This window comes from Lates calcarifer, linkage group LG9, assembly GCF_001640805.2.
Source record: "Lates calcarifer isolate ASB-BC8 linkage group LG9, TLL_Latcal_v3, whole genome shotgun sequence".
Taxonomy (NCBI): domain Eukaryota; kingdom Metazoa; phylum Chordata; class Actinopteri; family Centropomidae; genus Lates; species Lates calcarifer.
Window position 1 is genome coordinate 13,439,769 of NC_066841.1, and position 23,142 is coordinate 13,462,910.

The 23,142-nt window shown below is 41.7% G+C and overlaps 1 protein-coding gene across 6 annotated transcripts in view; it reads left to right on the forward strand.

Annotated features, from left to right (window-relative positions):
* Positions 1–4,301: 4,301 nt before the first annotated feature.
* sema4d (sema domain, immunoglobulin domain (Ig), transmembrane domain (TM) and short cytoplasmic domain, (semaphorin) 4D) overlaps positions 4,302–23,142 on the forward strand; it is a 36,946-nt gene continuing 18,105 nt past the window's right edge. For 3 of the 6 annotated variants that reach the window (XM_051072925.1, XM_051072924.1, XM_018662393.2), the window contains exons 1-2: positions 4,302–4,467; positions 11,916–12,032. In XM_051072925.1, the coding sequence (XP_050928882.1) occupies positions 11,995–12,032 (38 nt within the window). In that variant the 5' untranslated portion in view covers positions 4,302–4,467; positions 11,916–11,994. Of the gene's footprint in view, positions 4,468–8,807; positions 9,229–11,915; positions 12,033–18,631; positions 18,691–23,142 lie in introns of those variants that run through there. The other 3 variants (XM_018662395.2, XM_051072926.1, XM_051072923.1) reach the window with 3 other exon arrangements.

Below are 23,142 nucleotides of genomic sequence, written 5' to 3' on the forward strand. Positions count from 1 at the left end.
ATTCTCTCCATCTGGTGCAAATGCATGTAGATTTAAAAAACACACAACTGTTAAACAAGTTGAACTTAATTTTTAGCTTGTAAGCTTTCAAGGGCTTATGGTAATGATCATTTGGACTTCATCTCTTTGTCTCTGTACAAACATTGCCAATTTTTATCTGTGCATCTTAGTTAACAAAATACAGCTTCTCCTTAATGCAAATACACCAATCTCCCAAATACACAAATTTACAGTTGTGTTGCCAGGGTTCAGCACTAGTGCAGCAGAAGTCCTCATGTTGACTCTGACGTTCAAGTCAGGTAGGATGTTTTAAAACCATCCTGATGGCACTCAAGGCTAATAACATCACACAGTGAGTACGCAAATATTGTACACTAAATTGTGCACAACTGTAAAAATTAAATTTCAACCACCCACCAGGGGGCGAAGTTAACTACTTTGTTGGAGAAGTGAGGCTGAATTTCCGGTGAAACCTCTTCCCACTATCCCCTTTGGCAAATTCTCACAGGTATTATACCTCCATTGTCTGTTATCCCAGAGTACAGGTGCATTCATTACATAACTGCAGCAGAAACTGCACACATGGGCACAGTTATAAGATTTCATCAAACATAATGCTGACATGTTTGGTATTTCCACTAGATGGTGCTGCTTTGACACAGTACTTGGATTTAAGTGATGTTATTTCCTAAAGCCAATGAAAGATCTGGAATAACCAACCTGACCAGACTTTATACACTGAGTTGCCAAAATTATTAGGTACACCTATAGATAAAACTAATGCAGTTCTGCAGTAAACCCCCACCTTCATGAATGTTATTATGTTGCAGTTTGTATTGTATTGTATTGCAATGTACTGACTGGTGTCCATCCCATTTATATCAATGAGCATGGGCTAAATAACAGAAAGACTTATCTCTATAATGTAATACATTTCAACAGCACCTCTAAAATAATCAACATCTTGAATCAACATCTCTCTAAAACAATTTCAGTAAAAACAGAATATTATATCCTTCATAGCCTTCATGAAGGGAAGGTTTATTACAGGGCTGTTGCATAAGATTTACTTAGGTGTACCTAGTAACTGGCAACTGAGTGTAGTGTACACTGCTATTAGGTTAGGAAAATATGTAGGGCTAATAATTAAGCTCAAGTATAAAGAAATGTGTCATGCATTCACTTAACAAGGAAAGTAAGGGTGGAAACCTCAAAGAGGTTAAGTCAGTCACAGGTTACAACATAAATGAGAAATACACAAAACTCCTGTCTTTTCCACTTTTGTATGTGTGTGAACATATGTGGTATGAATGAGACAGGATGGCCTTGTCCCACTGTCCCTCAGGAACTATTTCCATTCTATGGGATTTAAGCCAGCTGCTCAACAATGGTCTTAGCAGGTGTCTGAGAAAAAAAAAACATATACAAAGCTCTGTTGCAACCACGTAAGATAGTGCTGTATGCTACATTTTCCTTTCTTCAAAAGTGAACAGTGAACATGACAGGTGAGTAGGAAACAGGAGAGAAGTTCCTTTATTAGTGTAGTCCGTTACAGACCTCACTGATCCTTAATCCTTCAGAACAATATATATTGAGAGTAATTTATTAGCAATGGAAGTTATTGTATAAATGGAAAAGTTAAACTGTGCTGACTCTTGTAATATAAAGAATCAAATAGGCAAGATTTTACCCCTAAAACTCCTGCAAACATTTTTAATATGAGTAAACCACTGGCCCTGACCTCTGACTCATGGTGTTAATCCTGTCCTGTACCAGTCGACACACATGCGCACGCCCCTTGACTGATCTCAGACCAGTGCTGGCCCTTCCAGCCTTGTGAATAATTGTGGCCTGCCTTGTACCATGGATACACCAGCTAGGGACTCTAAATATATCCAACTGGTGTGTCTGAAGAGCTCAGGCATGAAGATCATATACTTACACTTGAAATCTACACCTTACTCTATTACTTTCTCATCCATTGTGTGTGTGTTTCTGACTCTCTGTGCTTTTCACATTTACATTTCGGGCACTTATCTGATCTTATCCAGAGCAACATTAAAATAAGGTTCACTGTGAAGTGTCTCTGTGCCCCTGTGTTTGCATGTCCCTCTTTTTTTAACATCTACGATTTAAACATTAAATGTCATCTTTTTGCAGTGCAACAGTAATATTAACTGCCAACAAGAAGAATTTGTGTGTCCATGAAAGAGAGACAGGAATAAGAAAACGCATGCTGACAAGACAATAAAGACCTATGAGAACAGAAAAATTCATATTAGAGAATACCAGATAAGCAAATAAAATATGTCTTCAGAAATGCAGATCTGCCTAAGTGGCAACAAATCATTTGAGCTCCAGTATTATGTTTGCATTTCAGCACACATTCCTCGGTCACCTGTTTTCTCTTAGCAGCACATGTCACAGAGTGAGTGAAGATAAACCCAGCTGCTTTTCGTATTCATTTCAGGCAGCACTTACCATCCCCTTTTAACTGCAGCCAGCCTTCAACTCTGAGCTCTCAAATCACCAGGGGCTGATATGAGTATAAACAATTTGTAGTATAGCTGATGATGCCTGGGAGTGCTGGCATATTTACGGATAATTCCTCCTTGTGGATGTAAAAGGACATTACAGACTTAGTCGATCTCAATCAGGCAGGTAAATTTCTTGACATTTGTCATTCAGTGAACCCCACAAAGCAGCCACAGAGGTAGAGAGCGACGCTGTTCTATCTTACACCAGCAGCAATCTGTCTTTGACTCAAAGATGGTATTGTATTCGGTCTGCAGTGCCATGGAAAGTCCCACTCCCTCCTCCTCTGCCCTGCACAATGAGACAAGGGTCAGCCTGTCTTTCCTCCACTGTGTTTTTGATTCACTTCTCCTTTAGGAAAATGTTGTACAACCTTTGACCTCCTGCAATGACCTTTTAAACCCACTGGCTCCACCTACAGAGTCCCCTTCAGCCAAGGTAACTGATTCCCTCGTTGGAGCTGTAGCTAGCTACCGCTGAGGACACTGAGGTCGTGTCCTTGGTCATATTTCAGGAAATCTGGAGGGGTTCAATGACACATAAATGAGTTTATATTCTATGATTACACGCTAATATTGTTAAAAATTGTGAATATGTGTGTTTATTTCCCCCTAAATACTGAGAGTATTTTCACAGTTTCAACAATCTCTCAGATGGTTGCCACTCTGCAGGATGGTCCTCAGTATTTATAAAATCCTGGCTACAGCCTTATTCTTCATGTGAAATATAAAGAAAGGTCACAAAACATACAAATAAAGCATCATATTGCTATAAAAAGTTTAATATTTGCCTCTTAAGTGTAGCAACATAAAATGGAAAGAGCCCACAAGTCAACAGAAAGTGAGTAAATGTTACTTTCCACCACTGAGTTTCAATGGGTATATAGGAAAAAGGATAGTTCAAAATAAAAAGTACTCAAAATAAAAGTTAATATACAGAATGGGCAACCTCAGAATCACATACATTATCATATAATAATAATAATATTAATGTCTAAGTGTCACATAATGTTGCAGCTAAAGTAAGGGTGGGGCTATTTTCAAGCACTTTATAGACTGCTGGATAGCTTAAGGCATATTAACAACAGTTCATAACCCATTTGTTGATAATATTTTGTATTAATAATTTGAATCTACAAAGTAACTGGTAACTAAAGCTGTCAAATAAATGTGGTGGGGTAAAAAGTACAATATCTGCCTCTAAAATGTATTGAGGAGTCTAAGTCTAAATTAGCCATAATGGATAGCTCACATAAAGTACAGTACTTGTAAATGTAAATGTACTCAGTTACTTAATGCCACTTGGATTTGAACAGATCTGTAATAACAGTCCATTTTTAATCATCTGTTTTTAGTAAATATGCTTTCTTGCAGCATTCATGAACTGAGGCTGGTAACTTATAGCAGAGCAAGCATTCAGATGCTTAAGTAAAAGTACAAAGGCTACACAGATGCAAGATGTAAGGTGTTCAACCTCAAATTAATTTCTACCTTATGATATTTTTGTATTCTATATACTACTGGATATCTTTGTCTATATTAATATATAATCTATATATTATAGATAGAATTTATCTGTTGGTTATTTTTGTCTAAATCTGCAAACTGGTGACTAAATCTATCAAGTGAATATTGTGCAGTAGAAGAGTAAAGCAGCATTAAATGGATTGGACATGTCCACCTAAGAAAGGTCCAGGTTGAGTCTGTCCATGAGCTTTCTGAATGATACCCTCTTTCACCACCACCTCCTCCCCCTTCACCCTCCCCCGTCTGTTGATATCACAGCCCGGAGAGGTTTGAATCCAGTCTCCGGCCCCAGTCGCCGCCATGCTGAGCTGAGAGAGAGAGAAGCAACAAACCAAACTTTATCACGCTGCTGCTGCCTCAACACTCATCTCCTTCACACCGGGACAAAGAGGAAAACTTCCCAACAGTGAGTACCCGTCGCTTTCACTTCAGTGCAAGGTTTAATTACGGCTACTACAACTTGGCAGCCGGTGAAAGTAACAACGACACATTTTCTGTTTGAAATCTCCTAAGTTATTTCAGCCCTGAGCCCCGCTGCTCCGTACACATGCGTGCTGTCGCGGACTTGAAGCTCAGCTGCACTTGTTGCACTGTAGCCGAAACCCCCACTGAGACACAAAGAAAAAAAACGTCGTGTTAATTTTATTTTCTTAGCTTTTCCGTGTTTTGACAGCGGTTAAAAATATTTATAATATCTCCGCGCGATGTTTCAAAGCCCAGTTGCGGAAAAATAAGATATTTGCGGACGAATGTTGCGCTTAAGAGTCCACGCACGCAGTCGCTGTCACTGTCCTTGAAGCGCAAAATAACTCGTGAATATAATGTTACTTGTTCACCAGACGTGCTCACTCGAATCTTTTTAAAGATTAAACTCCTCTTGCACTTTTCAAAATGCCATTCTGGCACCCAGAGGTCATTCAGGGGTTTCTACCCTTGGCATGCATAAATCAAGGGTGCTCTTTTCACGGAAACAACAAAAGACCTTTATTGACAGCAGTGGAGCACATATGCACATAACCACAGTTTATATGAGGACTGGTTGGAGCATCAAGTGAAATAAATATCTGCAGCGTGCACTGTTATGTCTCCTCAAGATGTTAGTCTTTGTAGTTCTCCAGGTATCTTGTGCCAAGACAGGAGGGCAGCCCTGTGCAGCTGGGACTCATCAGTAGATGGTTGTAAACCTTTCACCTGCATGCATGTCTAGTCTCAGTAGGTCTGGGCCTGTGCTGACCGGAGGGAGTAATAAGAAGTTATGGAGCTGCTTTTCTGTCTCACCATTTGCCCTCTGGCCTGGCTAACATGAAGCCCTGCGCTTCTGTGTGACTTTCTTGGCTCCATGCAGTATAATTCAAAGTGCACCGTCATCACCCTGTTACTTCTCTTGACCTTCTTTCAACCCTGGAATTAAATGCTTGAGACACTGACAGAGAGGCAGATGCCTTCACTGGTTCACGTACTTCTGTGTATTGAATGTGATAAGAGATGAAAGCAATGTTTGAATAGTCCATTGATTAAGATTTTAATGCCCATGTGCAGCTTATCATTTCAGGAAACGTATGAAAGAACATCCCTCACATAATATACAGGCTTGGTTTACATTGCATAAGCACTGTGGAATTTTGGGGCATGCCAGCCATTTAGTTTGTCCCTAAATGCAGCAGTGTTTTCTAAATCTGTTTTCCCCAGCTTCGTTAGTGACATTAACCGCACCGCCCCTCCCTCCCTGCTCAGCGCTTCACCAAAATTGCGTGGGATATGACATCCCTTCCCTCGCGGCCTCAATAAGTAATTCTTCTGCCTCATCAAGTTTGATTCCACAGGTCCTTTGCTGGGTCACATCGGGCATGGAGGCAGCCACCCGGATCCTGTCAATATGATGGTTCTGGCTGGCGCTTCAGTGGTGCCCGGGCGAGCCAGAATCATGTCAGTCAGACCCTCGGGGGTGGGGTGGCGGGGGACTGGCCAGAACAGGATATTGCTGTGTGATCATTCACCAGCAGCAGACAAATCATTAAACCGCTGCGTGCTGCTGAGCCAGTCGGGCATTTCATTTCTGTCTGTCACAATGACTTTCCCTAAGGTTAGAGGTTGTGTTTGTGTTGTACGGCTGTCACTGCAGATTTTGGACTTGCCATTGGGTAGAAGGATCGATCCAGTGTGGAGATAGGCCCTTAGAGCTGAATACAATCATTTTTCTCAGCTCTTTTCTCCTCCATCTTAAAGATAACCTTGATTTGTTTTGTAGATTTCTGTGCTGTTTTATACAGCTCAACTTGCCCTTACCTGCTCTTTAAGGGAGGAAATCTTTGCACACACAAAGCTTTCCCCGGGACTTACCATTTTAGGAAAGCTAATTAGTCTATTTTTAACACATGTGAGTCATTTGATTTGTTTGAATTCTCTTAATGGAGAAACAGATCTGTCTAGAAGTTGTTCTTTGTTTTTTTTCTTTCCACATTCATTGGAAGCACGGGATTCACATGCGCTAAATGAAATTACACAGAATGCTCTTGCTTGTTCATGAGAAACACACTTAAGGACTTCTTTAGAGTCCTCTTTTTTGGTAAAATCAATAATCAATTTAAAATGGGTGGGAAATGGGAATCCAGTCAGGAACTGCGTGGCTGAAAGGGGGCTTTGTTTTAAACATGAACTTTGTGCAGAAATGGCACTTGTTTTGGATGGTAAGAGTTATTTACTTGGCTGTCAAATTTCTCTCTTGTCAAAAAAAGAAAAAGCAGCAGCTTTGGAATTGGTTCTAATTGGAGCGTGTCCAGTTGCATATAGGCAGCTTGCATTAAGCACACATACTGCATTTGTCTCCTTCTCCCCAGATTCAAGTGCAATTATTCGACCACCTCAAAGGAGAGACTCCTTTTTAAGAGATGTCACGTTCCTTCACATGCCTACAGTATCAGTCAATTGAATAAACTCTTAATGGATTTCAGGGTGACCATTCATGAGCCTTCAGAGGCTTCCTTCTCATTCCCTCCACTGAGTTTGGTCGTCGGCCAGCTCGTCTGGTACAAAGGGCTGGTAATACCTGCAAATGGCTCAGGCGGCAGCGCTCCACCTCCTGCTGTGGAGGTCACTGTAAAAGGTGCGATGTCATTGCCACAGACACACACGACCCCTTATTGTTCCCCTCTGCTCATTAGCAATCTAATTATCAGGGTTCTCCTGGCAAACTGGACTCTCTTTCTTTAATTCAGCACTGCATACTGAGAGATGAGACAGGAACAGTAGTGACCTTTCACACAGGCCTATTAGATGTCATGCTTTTAGGAAATAAGGTGGGTGAGTTTGATGTATGACTTGCTGCAACCTCATTGTTGTGGTCCTGCAGGAGTTAAAAGGGTAGAGGTCAGGGGCCAGTCTGTGGCGCTCTGATGTTGAGGTGTGCTGTGCTGGCTCTATGAAACAGACATCTGGGACAACCCCCACCTCCTTTTGAAACGCACAAACCTCCTCCCTGCCACACCCTAGTACCCCCAGCTACCCTCAGGCTGGAATAATTTCCTATTGGCAAAAGAGAGCAGCATCTGGCTCCAGCATCAGCGGCAGACGGCAGCATGTGTAGGCACTTTGCGTGTGCGCTTGTGCGATACTGGCCATGCATAATGCACTGCCGCATTCCAGAGATGTCTCAGCAAAATTGTCTCATGATTGAATGGTGGCTTCAGATCAGCTGATACAAAAAGTAAACACTAAGTTTCCTGTTTGTCTTCATTTTGCCTGTAAGGTAACAATAAAGGTGTAGAACAGTCCACGCCCTGGGAGGCTCAGCCGCTTTCATTGTTTTCACTGAGTAAAAATAGTTATTGTATGAGGATCCACGGCACAGCGGCGTTCCATTCGTTTGAAACTGCATTAATGAAAACTATGAAGATTCCCAAGATGCTGCACCCACAGCCATTAGTAGTTATTGCTGAGAGTGCAGGAAGCTTACTGATGCGTTGCTGCAGCGCTATTGACAGCTTACTTGATGTTTTGAAAAGGTTCCCAGCGTTGTGTTGCTGGGAGCAGGGAGCTGGAAGGGAATGGAGTGGGGAGAGCTAGCCTACATACAGTACATTCTGTGACTGTGGTGGATATCACCGTCTGACACAGCTGAAAGGAGAAGGTGTTCTCTGTCCTTGCCCAGTTTTCGTCTGTTACGAAGCGCTCCAGCAGTTGCAAACCCAATAACATTTGTTCACCGGAGATATGGAAGTGGATGCATGACAGAAACTTCATTTGCAGTCAGCAGATATTAATCAGTCTTCCACTATCAGGTTGTTTTTTGCTTGCTGTTGTTGATTTGTTTAATGTTTGCATAGTGAGATAGAAGTCCCAACATTAACAATCCATTGCCTGAGGATGCAAACTATCTTTACAGTTAACATCTGTGTGTGTGTGTGTGTGTGTGCAGTTTACATCACCCAGGGCTAATTACAGTGCTGAGAGAGAGCAGCAGCTGGACCTGCAGTCCCCATTCATTCCTTAAAGGAGAGAGAGAGAGAGAGAGAGAGGACAAAAAAAATGTCCCCACAACAATAGACACACTCCCACAGACACACATGCACACTACTCTAACCTCAGCCCCCTCCCCCCCTTTTCTTCCACCCCTCACCCGCCACCCTAAATTCCCCCTCCCCCTCCCCAGCAATTGTGTGCATTGACGCTTTCCAGAGGCGCGATCTCTGTGCTGTCGCTCTCCACTGGCGAGCAGCGCTTGACTGCTGTGACAGGAGGGAGAGGCAATCCTGGCTGTTTTTGTTTTTTTTTGTGCACTCAGAGACTCCACCGCTGTCGTGCGTTAAAGTGAAACAGCCCTTTAATGAGAGCAGTGTCTCTCCACCCTTTGCAGCTTCTCGTGCTCTGTTTTGTTTTTTTGTTTTTTTTTTTGCCCACTGTTTATCGTGCAAGATAGAGGAGAGACAGACCGGAGGAGGAAGAGTGAAAGAGAGAGAGAGAGAGAGGGAGAGAGAGCAGCATGACCAGGGAGTGAGGAGGGAGGAGGTGGCAGACTGCTAGATGATCATATTCTATTTTTTTTTCTCATCTGTCATGCAAACCACTGGTGACTTTCCCAGTAATGACAGTGTGACTGAGTCGGGTTTAAGGAGCCTCTCCTACAGCGTTCTTCTTTCTCAACCTGCAGGATCTTCCCACTCAGATTATGGTAAGATTCACGTTGCAGAACAGCTTGTACGGACACCCGCAAGTGTGTTGACTGCTGGCATCTCCCAATGTCAACACCTTCTTCTTCTACCATAGCAATCAGATGTGTGTGTTTTAGAAGCTTACTCTGTGCAGTGGAGAGAGAGTCTTCACTACGTTGCATGCTATTTTTACCCAAATCTCATCTGGGAGGTAAATAATTCAGTGTGGTGGATGGCAGGTCCTCATGATGCAGTGACTGGGACTCTGCTGTGCCTTTTATTTGAGGAAATATCCTCCCAGTTCACTTAGAGTAGGTGTTTTTTTCACCATGGCTACATGAGTTAAGATTTGAAATGTTTACAGGAGGGGAAAAAGGCAGTGTTGTCTGTTTTTCTTTACAGCAAGATGTGGAAAGAGTATGTAGAGTATACCCCTGCTGGCTGTTGTCTAGAGTTCATAAATCTCCCCAGAGAGAGGAAGGAGTGGCATGACCCTCCCAGCTTGGACATTTCAGATTTTCCTTTTCCGTGGCCACAAGTTGCTCCTCTCAACTGGGCATGAAACAGTTGGAGAGAGATGCTTGGTGTAATTGTTTGTGAGTGCTTGGTGCAGTTCGATCAAAGCTAGCTAACATGTGTTTTCAAGTGCTGTTGCATCACTTCAAAGGGCACTGTTCTCGAGCAGGTTCCTATCTCTGCTGTGTGCTGGTAGAAACCACACTGTCTGTCGCTCATGCGACCTCTTTTATTTTTTGAACCACCAGCTGCACATTTCCTGTAGCACAGTTTGACTGTTCTTTATTATTCACAGCATTCAGTATTTTGTTGAATTTTGAACGCGCATCCACGCAGTGTGTCATTGCATATATGGGGGAGAAGGCATGAGTTTAATTTGGGGTTTTGGGTAAGGAACTCAGGAAAACATTACACAAATCAACACCACAGTGAGCATGGAACATTTTTCATACAAAGCTCCCATACTTGGATGGATTTGCACATTGTGCAAAAGCTTGAGCTCTTACATATTTCAACAATTTAGTAATGTAAGGAAATGTCAGTCTGCAGTGGACTTATTGTGCTTCTGGAGGGAAAGTCTGTGGCATTTCATCCTTAACATTCTTGCACAGCCTCTTGTATAACTCCACAAAGAATTATAAAAATGTAAGATATGGAAGACACATTTATCATCACCAGACACATTTATCATCACGTTTATGCCTCAAAATCCCCCCTATTTGTTGAATTTCTCTTAAGGTAATTGTGATGTTGGAGTCAGTCCTCCTCTGGAAATATTTTCCCATAAACACAGCAACTTAGAGACCAGAGGAAATGCAGCTAAATTGATTACTGGAGATTACTAGCTTCTACACTGCAGACAGACACATGGATAAAAGTTCAATGACCTGCTTTTAGGACAGGAAAATGAAAGAGACAGGCTTAACAGGCAAGCAAATGCACTGGAGCATCAGCAAAGAAGGAGGCTAGAGGACACAAAATTCAAAATTCAGGCAAATGTGGTATGGAAAAGGTGAAAAGAAAGCAGAAAGCAGGGAAAAGAAGGCACATCCCCCGGTTTAGCCATGGTCCCTAAGCAGACAGTCTGCTGCTGGCTTGGCTGGCTGGCTCCGAGGCTGGTGGCTGGCTGTCTGGGTTTGGGGCTGATAGGATTGGGTGGGGTTGAGACCTCACCTCTGTTCCTCTGTCTCCCTCCAGTTGTAGCCCTGTGAGCTGACAGTGATAACAACCATCATGTTGTCTTTGGATAATCAGTGTTGCATTAGTAACTGAAATAGACACATTTCTGAGGTGAAACAAATGATTTAAAAACTCTCATTTTCTGCCTCCGGTCTATTATGTATAACATACTGTCTGTGAATTGGTATCCATTCATTATTTGCTTGGGGAACCTGAATTCCACTCTGGCAGGTCACAGTCTGTGTTTTGCCTGTGTGTTAACACATGACAGAGTATAATCTATGAATCCAATGTGCTGCTGTTGTCCTCTTTTTTGGGAGGTGAGCTGAAGAACTATTGCCAGGTTTGGGAGATTGCTCATCAGCCACCAGGACACAGGATGTGTCTTGTCTCATCCCCTCATTAAAATTTCAAAATCAAAACGCTGGCAGTAAACATCTGCTGATTTATGTGCATTCACAATTATGAGTGGTTAGAGGAGGTGTATTTTTTATGATGTTTTTGTCAGTGATAAATGATGGGTTATTCATGGTTTAGAGCAGGATGGTAATCAGCTGCACTGATCCAAAATTGTCACCATTGCTCCTTAGTCACACAATGCATTCTTCGTCTGTGATTGGATTCATATTGTCTGCTCCTGCTACCCAGAGGATTTCTTGGTGCACTCTATTTACGCTAGCTAGCTGGCTGGTTGGCTGCCTTGGTAACTATGGTAACAGTATCCCTCAGAAAGTTGAAGAGACTAGGCCTTGCTAGGCTAATTGTGATCAAGTGAAGCATGTCTGCAAAGTTGGACGTTGCTGGAGGATGACCCGTTCAGTCGATTTTTTTTTTGCTCTCATTGTCTTGTGAGGACATGAATCAGCTGTCATAATAGCAGTGATTTGCTCAGAGCTTTGCATTATATATTTGTTATTCAACAGAAAACATTGAATCATCCAGCTACTTGATTTAGATACAGGAAGAACAAAATGCACACACAAACTAATGTTGCTTTTTCCCTCTCTTACAGACCGCTGTTGTGACTTTAGCCTCTGGGCCTTTCCTTCAACCATTTCCAACTGTGTGAAGAAAAGTGAAAAGAAATTTTAATGTATCAGTATTCGCTAGCCGACGCCATGACGGACAAGTAAGTAGTTTATCTTCCTCAAGAGTGTGTTTGTGCGCATTTGTGTGAAGAGTCCACTGTACTCTGGCCTTTTGTTTCAACGTGAAGTAAGAACATGATGTTGTCTCTTGTGATTACACTTCTCTTGCTCTGTGGAAGATTGTCTCTGGGAAGTGTTTGTGTGTTTCAGTACAGAATTGGGGGAGAATCGAAAGGAAAGGGGGGGGGGGGGGGGGGGTGTTAATAGTACAGAGAGAAGTGTGTTGTGGTGGGGGGTTGGTATAAAGACAGTCTGTTTTGCCCCTGAAGACCTATGACATTTGCATCAGGGCTAATTTGCATTCTCCTTCACTGTGCTGGTATGTTGCTGCTGCTGTTAGTTGGTCTTTATTTCCCTGACAAAACACAGTCATTTATAGGGTTTTTGTGCCTTTGCCCTTCTACTTCTTCTTTGCTCCTTCTCCCACTTTTTCTTTTTGGTGGTTCCTTCTTCATCTTTTCCCTTCCCCCCTTTTTAGTTTTTAGGACCAGTCCCTCTGCCTATGCTGCCTATTTCTTTTCTCTTTTTGTCTCTTTTGTTAACTTTGTCTTTGTCTCTTAGTCCGGTGTTTGTTGGATTTGATCTATAGAGGATGGAGAATTTGGGTGCAGTAAGCAAAATAATCTGCTGTCAGTGTTCATAATAAGCAGAATAAGTGGTGCAGGCCAGTCAACTGAAAGGGATAGAAGCAAACACGGCGAAGGCCAAGCAAGGCCAGGCCTATTATGTGCCTGAGTTATAGAAAATGAAAGAGGAAGTTTAAGAAAAAAAGAGTTTGGCTTGTAACAAAACCAAAGAAACAGGTTGTTTTCAGAAAACTTTGATGTGTCTAATAAAATTTTAGTGGTAATTAATGCCTGCAAAGAAATCAGTGAAGAGGTGGCATGGATTTATATACACAGAGTGAAGTTTCCAGGATAGTGGTGGTAGATAAAATGAGGCTGATTTGATTCAGTGTTTGTACACACTCGCCACTTATTACTAATGCACCTGTTGACCCTTTCAGATTGAGAGAGAAGGGGAGAGGTCTGGTGAGTCACTCAGGCTCTCTATGAAATAGACCTCAGGGTAGCTCCCTCTACTATCTAATGTCAGCATAAAATTTTGTGCATCTAGTTGGTTAGTAGAGCCGGATAATGCTATATTTGCCCCGAGGGGAATTTCTCTTGCAAATTAGAAGGTTCCACCACTTAAGGATGCATTGCAATTTTTGCAGAGCCAGACATTCAGTCTTTTGAATTTTTAAGTGTTTTGGATGCAACATAAAAGGCAAACAAGAAAAAGATGTTCCTGGAAACTTTATTTTGAAAACAAGAGGCAGCAGTATTTTTTTAATAAGGGTCTGCTCGACCAAATCAAAGCGAAGTGAAGTGAAGGTTGGGAGTTTCTAAGTAAGTGATGATGTTGTTGACAAGCTGTCCCGTTGGATGAAAGGTATCCAAGCAACCAGAAAGGGGCGAAAAAAGGGGGGAGGGTGGTAGTTTATTGTGCACTAGATGCTTGTCCATGTTGCAGGATGATTGTTCGTCTGGGAAGAATGATAAATGTTATGCCAAAAGGAAGTGAGGGGAAAAGTTGGAGGACGTACCCCCGACAGTGATGGTGAACAAAGCCCCCCTCAACATGGGACTACTTAAGATTCATACAAAGACAGAAGAAGAGGGCTACTTATTTTCTCTCTAACACACACACACACACACACACACACACACACACACACACAAATACCCCCTGTTTTTCTCGCTCATGAGCAAACATTTACACATAGCAGGATATCAGTGGACATTCCTGTAGATATGTGCATTCCAACTGGTATTCCCAGATACAAGCTGGCCTGCAGATACATCCAGAACAAGTGGAGTATTTGGTTTCTGACATTTTCCAGCAAATTGTATATGACCCCAAAGTGCACAATATTCACAATTTTTGGTAAAAACTTTGCACCTGTGTTTTACATAGATGTTGGTATTGATGCAGGAGCTGATTATCTATCTGCAAATGTGCTCTCACATCGTCAAAAATTAACATGTCTCAATTGTGGGATTTTAAGTTCAGCCCTCCATTGTACCAGGATGCTCTGGGATGAGGAAAGTTTCTAAAGCCTGATTTGCTCCTTAGTGCTTGTAGACAGGGATTCTTTCTGTTGAAATTCAAGCCTGCATAATCCTCTTCAGTACACTGTGTGTGTATGTGTGTGCATGTTGGTGAGTAAAAGTATGTGCACCCTCCATCCAGGATTTGAATGAACAGGAATTTCACCTAGTTGTTCTGTTTTTACTCCTTCAAAAAGATTTACACCAGGGTTCACTGTATTGCATCATATCTGAATGTAGGACAGAAAAACAATACTCCATTTCCACTGAAAGAATTTAGTTTCTATATGAAATGTCATTTACACATAATTTTTTTTTTTTTTTTACTGCAAACACATTGCTAACTGTAAAACTCATAGTTGTGAACTGCACCTCCAACTGGGTGCCAGAGCTCTTTTGAGGAAAAAAACATAAAAACAAAAGCAAAATGGAGAATGTGTTGTTGCTTATGCCCTCAAACCATACTATCATATGTCTTTATGCAACGGCTTCACTCTTGTTTTCCATATGGAGAATCCTCCTCCCACTCATTTCTCCTCGTTCTTCTCTTTGTCCTTTCTCTTCCCTCTCTTCAACCACTGTATGAATTTGCACGCTTGAATGTCCTCCCTCATACCAAAGCCTGTTTTCTCCCTCTCGTCCTCTGTCCCTCTCATTTTCCTTCCCTCCCCCACCTGTGGTGGTGCACACTGACAGCCCTGTCAGAGACTTGGGATGTTTACAGATGGACAGTAAAGGATGGCTGCACAGATGAGAATGTGTGTGTATGGCGATGGGGTTGCAGAGGGGTGGTGGGCTTTTACTGGAATGACCGCACTGTCATAGAGATGAGTGGCCTTTCCCAGTCCAGTGTGTATCGGTGTGCTTTATGTATCTGTATCAGTCAAGGTTCCTCTTGTGTGTGTATTCATGTCAGTCTCATGGGAGCGAGGATCCAAAACCACCAACAGAAGCTGGTTAAGAGCTGTATGTCACTTATCCAAAGCTGCACTTAGACACAGTTAGAAGTCTGCCATTTGTCTGGTCTGTTAGGTTCATGTTGCAGATTGCCATGATTTGGCCAGAGGCATTCAAGGTCCACGGAAGATGCCCTGACTTTTCCACTAATTGACGTTTGTAGCTTTGAGTGAAATATTTGTACAATTGTTGAATGGATTGCCATGAAATGTGGTACAGATGTCCATGGTGCCTAGAGCATGAATCTTAATGACAGTGGCGATCCTCTGATATCTTTGATTATCTCCTGACTTTTTATCTAGTACCATCATCAGGTCAAATTTGTAATCTAAACAGGGACACTGTAGCTCATGGTTCATTCAAACCTCATCCTTGAGGGCATCCCACAGGACTAAACTTGAAGGAGAATAAAAACCAAGTGCTGACAACGCAAGTGGCTGGAGCAGTTTGTGCTGTAAGAAAATAGTTCCACTGGTTTGTTGTCAACTTAAACTTTTATAGTGCACAAAGGGGCCATATTAAGGAGTTGATTTGAAATACCTGCATAAACCCAGCAGTGCTGTGTTGCATAGGATGTTTGTAAGAGAGCTGGACTTGCGGTGGTCACAGGATACTGACTATAGCTCAAGCTGGGACCTCTTTGCCAGCTTAGACAAAATCAGGTATCACAGTGGAGTGAGCTCAATACCCCATCCTGTCAATATGTTTACCATAGGTCGATTTTCTGAAGTAGGCCCATTAATAAATTTGTTCTGGCTTGAAGAGTCCTCAAAAGACCAGCTTTGCCAGGTCCTCATTCAAGTCCATTCATCAATTTAAAAAACCCAGACCCGTGACATCCCCACTTCCTCTCTGTCCCCTCTCCAGATCAGCCGTGTCACCAAGGGCGTGATTTGGGGGCACCGCTGGGCTCGCACCCAGGCTCGACACCCACTCGGGACGTCCTGAATTGAGACATGTGAAGGCGCAGTGTCACTTGTGTCATTGGGGATTCGTGGGTACATAGAAAAAACCCTGTATCAGCTGTCACAGGGTTTTGTGGGAGCCGAGGGAAGCCGAGTCAAAGTGCTTCCTAAGGATGTCGAGGGGGATGCACCCTTTGGCCTCCAGCTCATCAATCTTACGCAACTGTCATCTTCTCCCAGTCCTCTATTGATGCTGTCAGAGGAGGGCGAGAGGCAGGGACTCGTTTTGCGTCTATACTTGCTTGCATACATGTTTTTTTACCTTATCAGTGTGTGTGTTACTGAGAGAAAACGTGAAAGAGAACAGGGAAAGTCTGGATGAAGATGTCAAAGCACAAGGTGATACATTGGGCTTATTGAAGGACTGCACTGTCTTTAACCATCAAAAATTACTCTTGACCTTGATCTGAGTGAGTAATCACAGTCTGTGGCCTCTGGAATCATGAAACTGATAGTGACCATGAAACTGATCTGAAGTAATATGCTATTATTTACAGTTAGCTAAAATCTATACTTGATGATGTAAATATAACAAGCAGTCTTGACATGGATAAATATTCACCACCACAACCAACTCATTACAGGATACTGTGGTCACCAGTATAATGAATGTAAAACCTGAGGAGCGACCATTTTATGCAGTTTATGTTTTTTTAATGTGATCAGTTGTAAGTGTTTTGTAATCTGGTGTGCATCATCTCTGCTTAACATAATCTGATTATTCTTTTATATTGTAGAGCAGGGGCCTGCATTACGGTTGCTAACCCCACCAAGCAAATGCTAATGAATCTGCATATTTGGGTTGATTTGGGTGACCTGAATTCAGTTGTCTGGAAGATTTGTCTCCTTAATTGTTCTGGGACAGTATTTGTTGCATTGCCAGTACCATCCACTCTGACAATTTAATTACTTATTTTAGTGTTTAAAGATAAATTAAAGTTTTTTTAAAGCTGCACTGATAATTAGGCATTGATTTTCTGTTATACAGTACTAGAGGTAACTGACCATGAGTCCCAGCCAAGGCAAAGTAAATATGTAAGCCCATGTTTTCCACTCAAACAGAGTTGGATTGTAGTTGACTATGGGAATAAAGCTTGTGCACTTCTGCAGGGAGAATGTATTCAGCCTTGTTGCAAGGGTTTTCATTTTGCTCAGGGAAGCAGTCTAAGGGAACAGACTGGAAAGTGTTGTGAATGGAGGCCCAACCATCTGTCACAATGGCAATAAGAAGATTTCTACTTTCCCTGCCTGTGACTTATAAAATCGTGTTTTCATGCACTAAAAAGAAAAGCAAAGGAATTTTCCAGTTGACTGTTCTGTTACTGCTCTGATACAGATTATTCCCTAACGTCTTTGTTCTCTTTTTTTCCCTTTGTCTCATTAGCGATGCACAGCTCCAGTGCTGATGCTGTACAAAATTAAAAGGCCCAAAAAATGAATGTTCAGTCAGGTTGTTTTTGTGTGCAGTGTGGTTCTACATGAAGTGTTTTTTCTTTTTCAATTTGGAGATTTGTCTGTGCTGTTTGTCTGTGCTTGCCTCTGTGGTGGATGTTACATACTTTTAAACACCAATGAGGATTTAGCAAAGTTTGAATGAAAATCTGATGACAGCTGTGGGTTGTTTGCTCATGTTGCCATCTACAGTGAAATTACGGTCAACCGTTGGTGTTGACCATAAATCCAGCTGAGGTCTTCTTTTCCAAACTAAATCTGATTGTTGCATATTTATTCTTTAGTACTTAATTCTGCTCAGCAAGTATTGACAACAAGTGTGTTTGACTTGAATGGAAAAAAGAGTAAAATATTAAGAGTTAAACAGTTAACCACATAGCATTTTAACTAATGCATAATATGAAATGTCTCCATATTCCACTCCAATCAAATTGATAATCATATAAATTCTGCAACCTGTTCTCACAGTAGAGGTAGAACATATAAGGCTTGACCGGGGCTGACCTCTCATGGGATTAGAGCAGATATAATTCAACAGTGTTGAAGGGAGAGTGCTTTTACTTTATTTACATTTGGTTGATCCACAGATGTGGCTACCCACAGCCTTACATTTCTGCTCACAGACTGGAAAATGTCATGAGGCCACAGCGAAACAGCAAGTCATCAGTAGTGGACAAAGAACCAGAGGAAATGAATGTAGCAGAGACCCTTAAGTTCCTGTGATCGCATTAACACAAGATAATGTTTATCATTCATTTGTCCTTGGTTATGTAATAGTAACAGACATCATTTGATATCGCCAGCTTAGTGGTCAGTGGATATTTAAGTCACCATATAATTGTTTTGTCCTTGTCAGAGTGCTCATCTGTCTCACTTGTGTGTGTATGTGTGTTGTAAATGTCATGTAATGGCAGTTATATTGTGCAATATGTGTTTGCATTGATTCATCATTACATCTGTCTTACTGTGGTCTAGACAACTAACCACACATACACACTCAGCATGCACACACAAACTGCTTCTTCCCTCTTGTAAGCACGCACACACACACACACACGCACACACACATAACTGTCTTGTCTGATTTTTCTGTCTTCTCCCCCCCTTCCCTAGCTTGAGGATTTTATAATTCTCTCCGGAGGAAGAGCGTCGCGTCTTGTAAGGAGCCACAGGTCAGAAACTCTACTCCTCTCCCCTCCCTCCCCTTTTTTTTGACTGCAGACCAACACAGAGCTGCTCTTAAGTCTGCATGCTTCAGCACGATTGCTGCATGCTTCTCCAACACTCCCTGTAACCACCCCAGGGCTTTACACCTTTTTTTTGTTATTCCCCCTTGCATGACCACACCTGGGCAATCCAACTTTGGTTTCATTTCGCTTGGCTTTGGTGCTTGTGGAGTTTTTATTTATTTATTTATTTTTTTTGCACTGATACTATTCTTTTTACCAGTTTTTTTGTTATCTACCTTCATTGTGTGGTTTGGTTTTCCTTTCCTCTTTAAGTTGTTATTTGCTTGTTTTATATCTGCTTGGAAGCAAGCTGTTGTCTTACTACATAATACATAATGATGTTTTAGTGACAGACATTGTGTGTGCCTATGTGGCTGCCTGCTCCCAGCAGCCTCTTGGGCAGCCAACTTTGCTCTGTAGCTTTTGCTCTGCAATTGATTGTTCGCTAAACCCCTACCCTGAACAGCAATTGTCCATTCCTAGCTTAGCAACTGTAACCAGGCACTGCAGCTCTGTCAAGCTTTGAATTTCTCCAAATAACACTTTAGTAAAAGCATAAATGCAATCTCTGTTGTGCTATACTCCACTACAGTACGTAGCTCTACAATAGCTGCAGTACAAGAGCAATGCTGTTTATTGATGTCAGTGTCTTCTGAATGGCTCATTTGTTTGTGAGCCTACAGTTTTAATCTCAGACATTTAGTATGTGGCCATCAAGTGCATATTTAAAACCCTTTAATGTGATCCTCTTCTTGGATAGTAAAGTTAATATCTTTAGGTTGAATAAAACAAGCCATGTGAATGCATTGTTTCAACATTTTCTGGCCTTTTATAGACCAAGCAATTAATCACTTAATCAAGGAAATAATTGGCAGATAAACTGATGATGAAAGTAATAGTTATTTGCACCCCTAAGTAAAATATGCTAGCGACAGTCTCAGCCAACAAAATCATCAGTTAGGAAGAAGAAGCCTGCTTTTGTTTACATCTGTATGAAATGGAGGACGCACTGTTTCAAACATTACTTCATGTTTTGAGAGGTAAATCTGTCACTGTTATTTTAAACTGCGTATATGCTATGCTAGAACTTGACAGACTTAGCAACATTAACTAAGGGAGGCAGGGCTTAGCAAAGGGTCAATTGATGTGAACACCTGTTTTCCACACCTGTTTTACTTTCATAGGAACTGCTCATGCATTCCATTACTCTAAGATGGATTTATATATGGATTTATATATTTTTTAAATATTTTGCTTATTCAGCTGGTTCAATTTTAAGTGACCTAATTTTCTTAAATGCCTTCATTTATATTCATTAATATGAGGATGGAAGTGTGCTCTAAATCTGCCATCCAGATCACGAGAAATCTGTGTGATATGTTTGAAGATTTAAGCTTGGTTTTGTGTTGTTGATTCCTCTGTGTGCTGAGAAGGGAGCGGTTAAATCAGTGTTTTATCTCCCGGTATGCCAAGTTCTGGAGGAAACTCTGTTAATGTTGTGGCAGCCTGTGGGTGATGGGGTGAGTTTTCACACAACACTCCAAAGGAGGTTTTTGTTTCTACCGGCCAAAATTACCACCATGAAATCAGTGCCTGTTGAAGACTGCGCTGGGAGAAAAGCAGGAGAAAAGCACAAGAGAAAGGAGTTCTCCTTCAAGGCAGAAAAAAGAGGAGAAAATATAGCAGGGTTTTAGTGATGTTTACAGCCCCTTCAAATGTCCCCTGACTGGTGGGAAAGCCTAGTAACTGTAATTTGAATGAAAATTTGTTGTTTGTTTCTTCGTTCTTTCACCACTACTTGGAATAAAAAGTTAAGATGTAATTCAAAACAAGGGGAATCACATATAGATATTTTTATTCCAGTCAGTTGAATCATAAGAGACCTCGAGATTTATTCCACTCCAGGAGCTGAAGTCACCTGCCCTTGGCTATTGCTGTTTAAACAACTACCACCAATGTGACTACCATTCACCAACTTTGGACCGCAAGGCCTTCAGCTGGGGACCACAAGGCCTTCGGCTGGGCTTTCGCAGCTTCCCAAAATAGTCCCACATTATACGCCCCAAGGCCTGGCTGACATCACAGCCGCCTCAAGGAAACTACATCAAGTGATGGCTTTACCACTTCACTTCCCTGTGACCTCCAGGCCATCAAGATTACTACTATTTATCCCAAGATAAATGACAAAACTTAAAAATTTCACTTGATTGTTCCTTTAAGAGCTATATTTGGCTATTATCACCTGCGCTGTCTCCTCACAGCAGCTCAGCTTAGTTTTGGGGGTTTAAGTTATCTTCCTGAATAAACAAAAGGAAAGGGCTGTTTGTGCAGGAGTAATGCTCCAATTGGGTCCAGGAAACAGCTTACACTGCTCTCTGAAAATTATCTGTATGATCACATGAAAGACAATGTGTAAATGCAGACGTGATCCTCAAAACTTAAGTGCTTTTATTGTTATGTTTTGTCATCGCAGATGTCAATAATAAAAAACCTCAACTTTTTTTCCTTTAATTAAAAGAAACAGTGCATGGTGATTATGTTTTCATGTTAGACTACAGAGGCACACTGGGTACTTGGATGGGAAACACCACACAGCACTCCTTGTTCCTCTAGTTAGCCCATTTCACTTGCCTGTATGTTTATAGGGAAGTTTTTCAAATCTTCCAGAACCATGTGACTCAAGGAAAGGGTGTGTTGTTTTTAAAAAGCTTGCCATCGACAGACTAAATATACCCTTTACTGGACCTGACCCCTCATTTGCCTTTGCTGTGGCCACTTTAGGTCGACATGCTAGCTCAGCAGGGGCCCTACAACTAGTAATTACATAGGAGGGTTTCCATTTTACATCCCCTGTATAGTGTTGCCTTCACACAAGCTCTTTTCCTCAATTTAGACATTTGGGTTGTCATTGATGGTTTACCTACATTTTAATTCTATCTGCTTCTTCTCAGTAAAACCAGAAATACTGTAGTTTCTGCTAAGCGTCAGAAATGAGCACCATGTGAGTTACTGTTGCGAATGTAGTAGATCATGGTGATAATCCTTGATCTGGCTTTTTAAAAGTTGAACCCTTCCTCCCATCTGTCATCCAGTGAGCTCACCATGGATAATGTCCGATGACTGCTGCATCATCTGTTGCAGTTTTTAGATGATTCTCTCCATATGACCATCAGTCAGCTGTGCAGTGGAGGTTTACTGGGTTTCAGATGACTTTGACTTTATGTTAGCATGATGTGGCTTTGTACTTCACAACTGGAGGCTGATGTCTGTTTGCAGTAAATCCCAGATGGTTTGAACCAGAGCTGCAGATTTAACTTTTGTGTGCTCATTTATCCAGATAATTTGGGAAGTTGAGCCAATTTGACTGTTCTTGAAAGTGAGGGGAACTAACTGATTTTACACATTAAAGTCTCTTGTTGTTCCAGAGGGAGAGAGATCCAGTGATGTCAGTTGAGTTTTGAAAATGAAAATATTTAAAAATCTGGGGGTGTGGCATTAGAAAGATGTGAGCTTACCAGACCTCTGTATCCTGGTCCTCATCTCTGCTTGATGTTAGAGGCTCAAGACCCCCAAATCTCAGACCAACTTTCTGTGACTGGGGTCAATTGTAGGTAATGTAAGAATGTGTTGGGAAAAAAAAGATGACATCTCTGGATCTGCTGCATCTTTTTTAAATCTTGTTGTCAGTGCTGTAGGAGTGCAATGATAAATCAGTAGAGTATTCTTTTGACATGTTGCCTGTGACAGGCGCAAAAACTGGAGACAGAAAGCAGCCTTGATCATCGGATCAGATGGAAGTGTAATAGTCAGCTGGAGTTGTAAAGCCAGTAGCTTAGCCAATACTCAGAGACCGTAAAGCCTTGGCTGTCTATAGTCGAAATGTCAAAAATGGTTCATCAGCCTGTGGGGAAACACAACTCTGATGCAGCTGGCAGTATTTTAAGATGGGCTCTTGGTCCCTTCTCCGGTCTTATATGAGGGATTGGATGCCCACAGTTGGCATTATCATGTACACATGTGTGCGTGCGAGAGCCTCTGCCACTTCTATAGCCAAACTCCATTAATCTGTAAATGACATTGGAGCAGACATCTGTCCCCATCAGTGTGTCATCCTCTGTGGTCTCAGTATTTTGTTTCAAGTAAAGGCTTGCTCGCTCGCTCACTTTCTCATACAGGCCTGGTTCCAAATAACTCATAATACCCCTGCAGAATATAAGAGCAAGTACTTTGAGTCCTGCAAACCCTGAAGCTTTTCCTTTTCGCCAGTGTTTTCTTGCTGACAAATCATAGTCCAGTCATTGACCTAATTTTCATGGATGCAAATAAGCATTATATTTATATACTAAAGGCCTTTCTATTTAATTAACTATTTTAGGGCTACAACTGTATAATTAA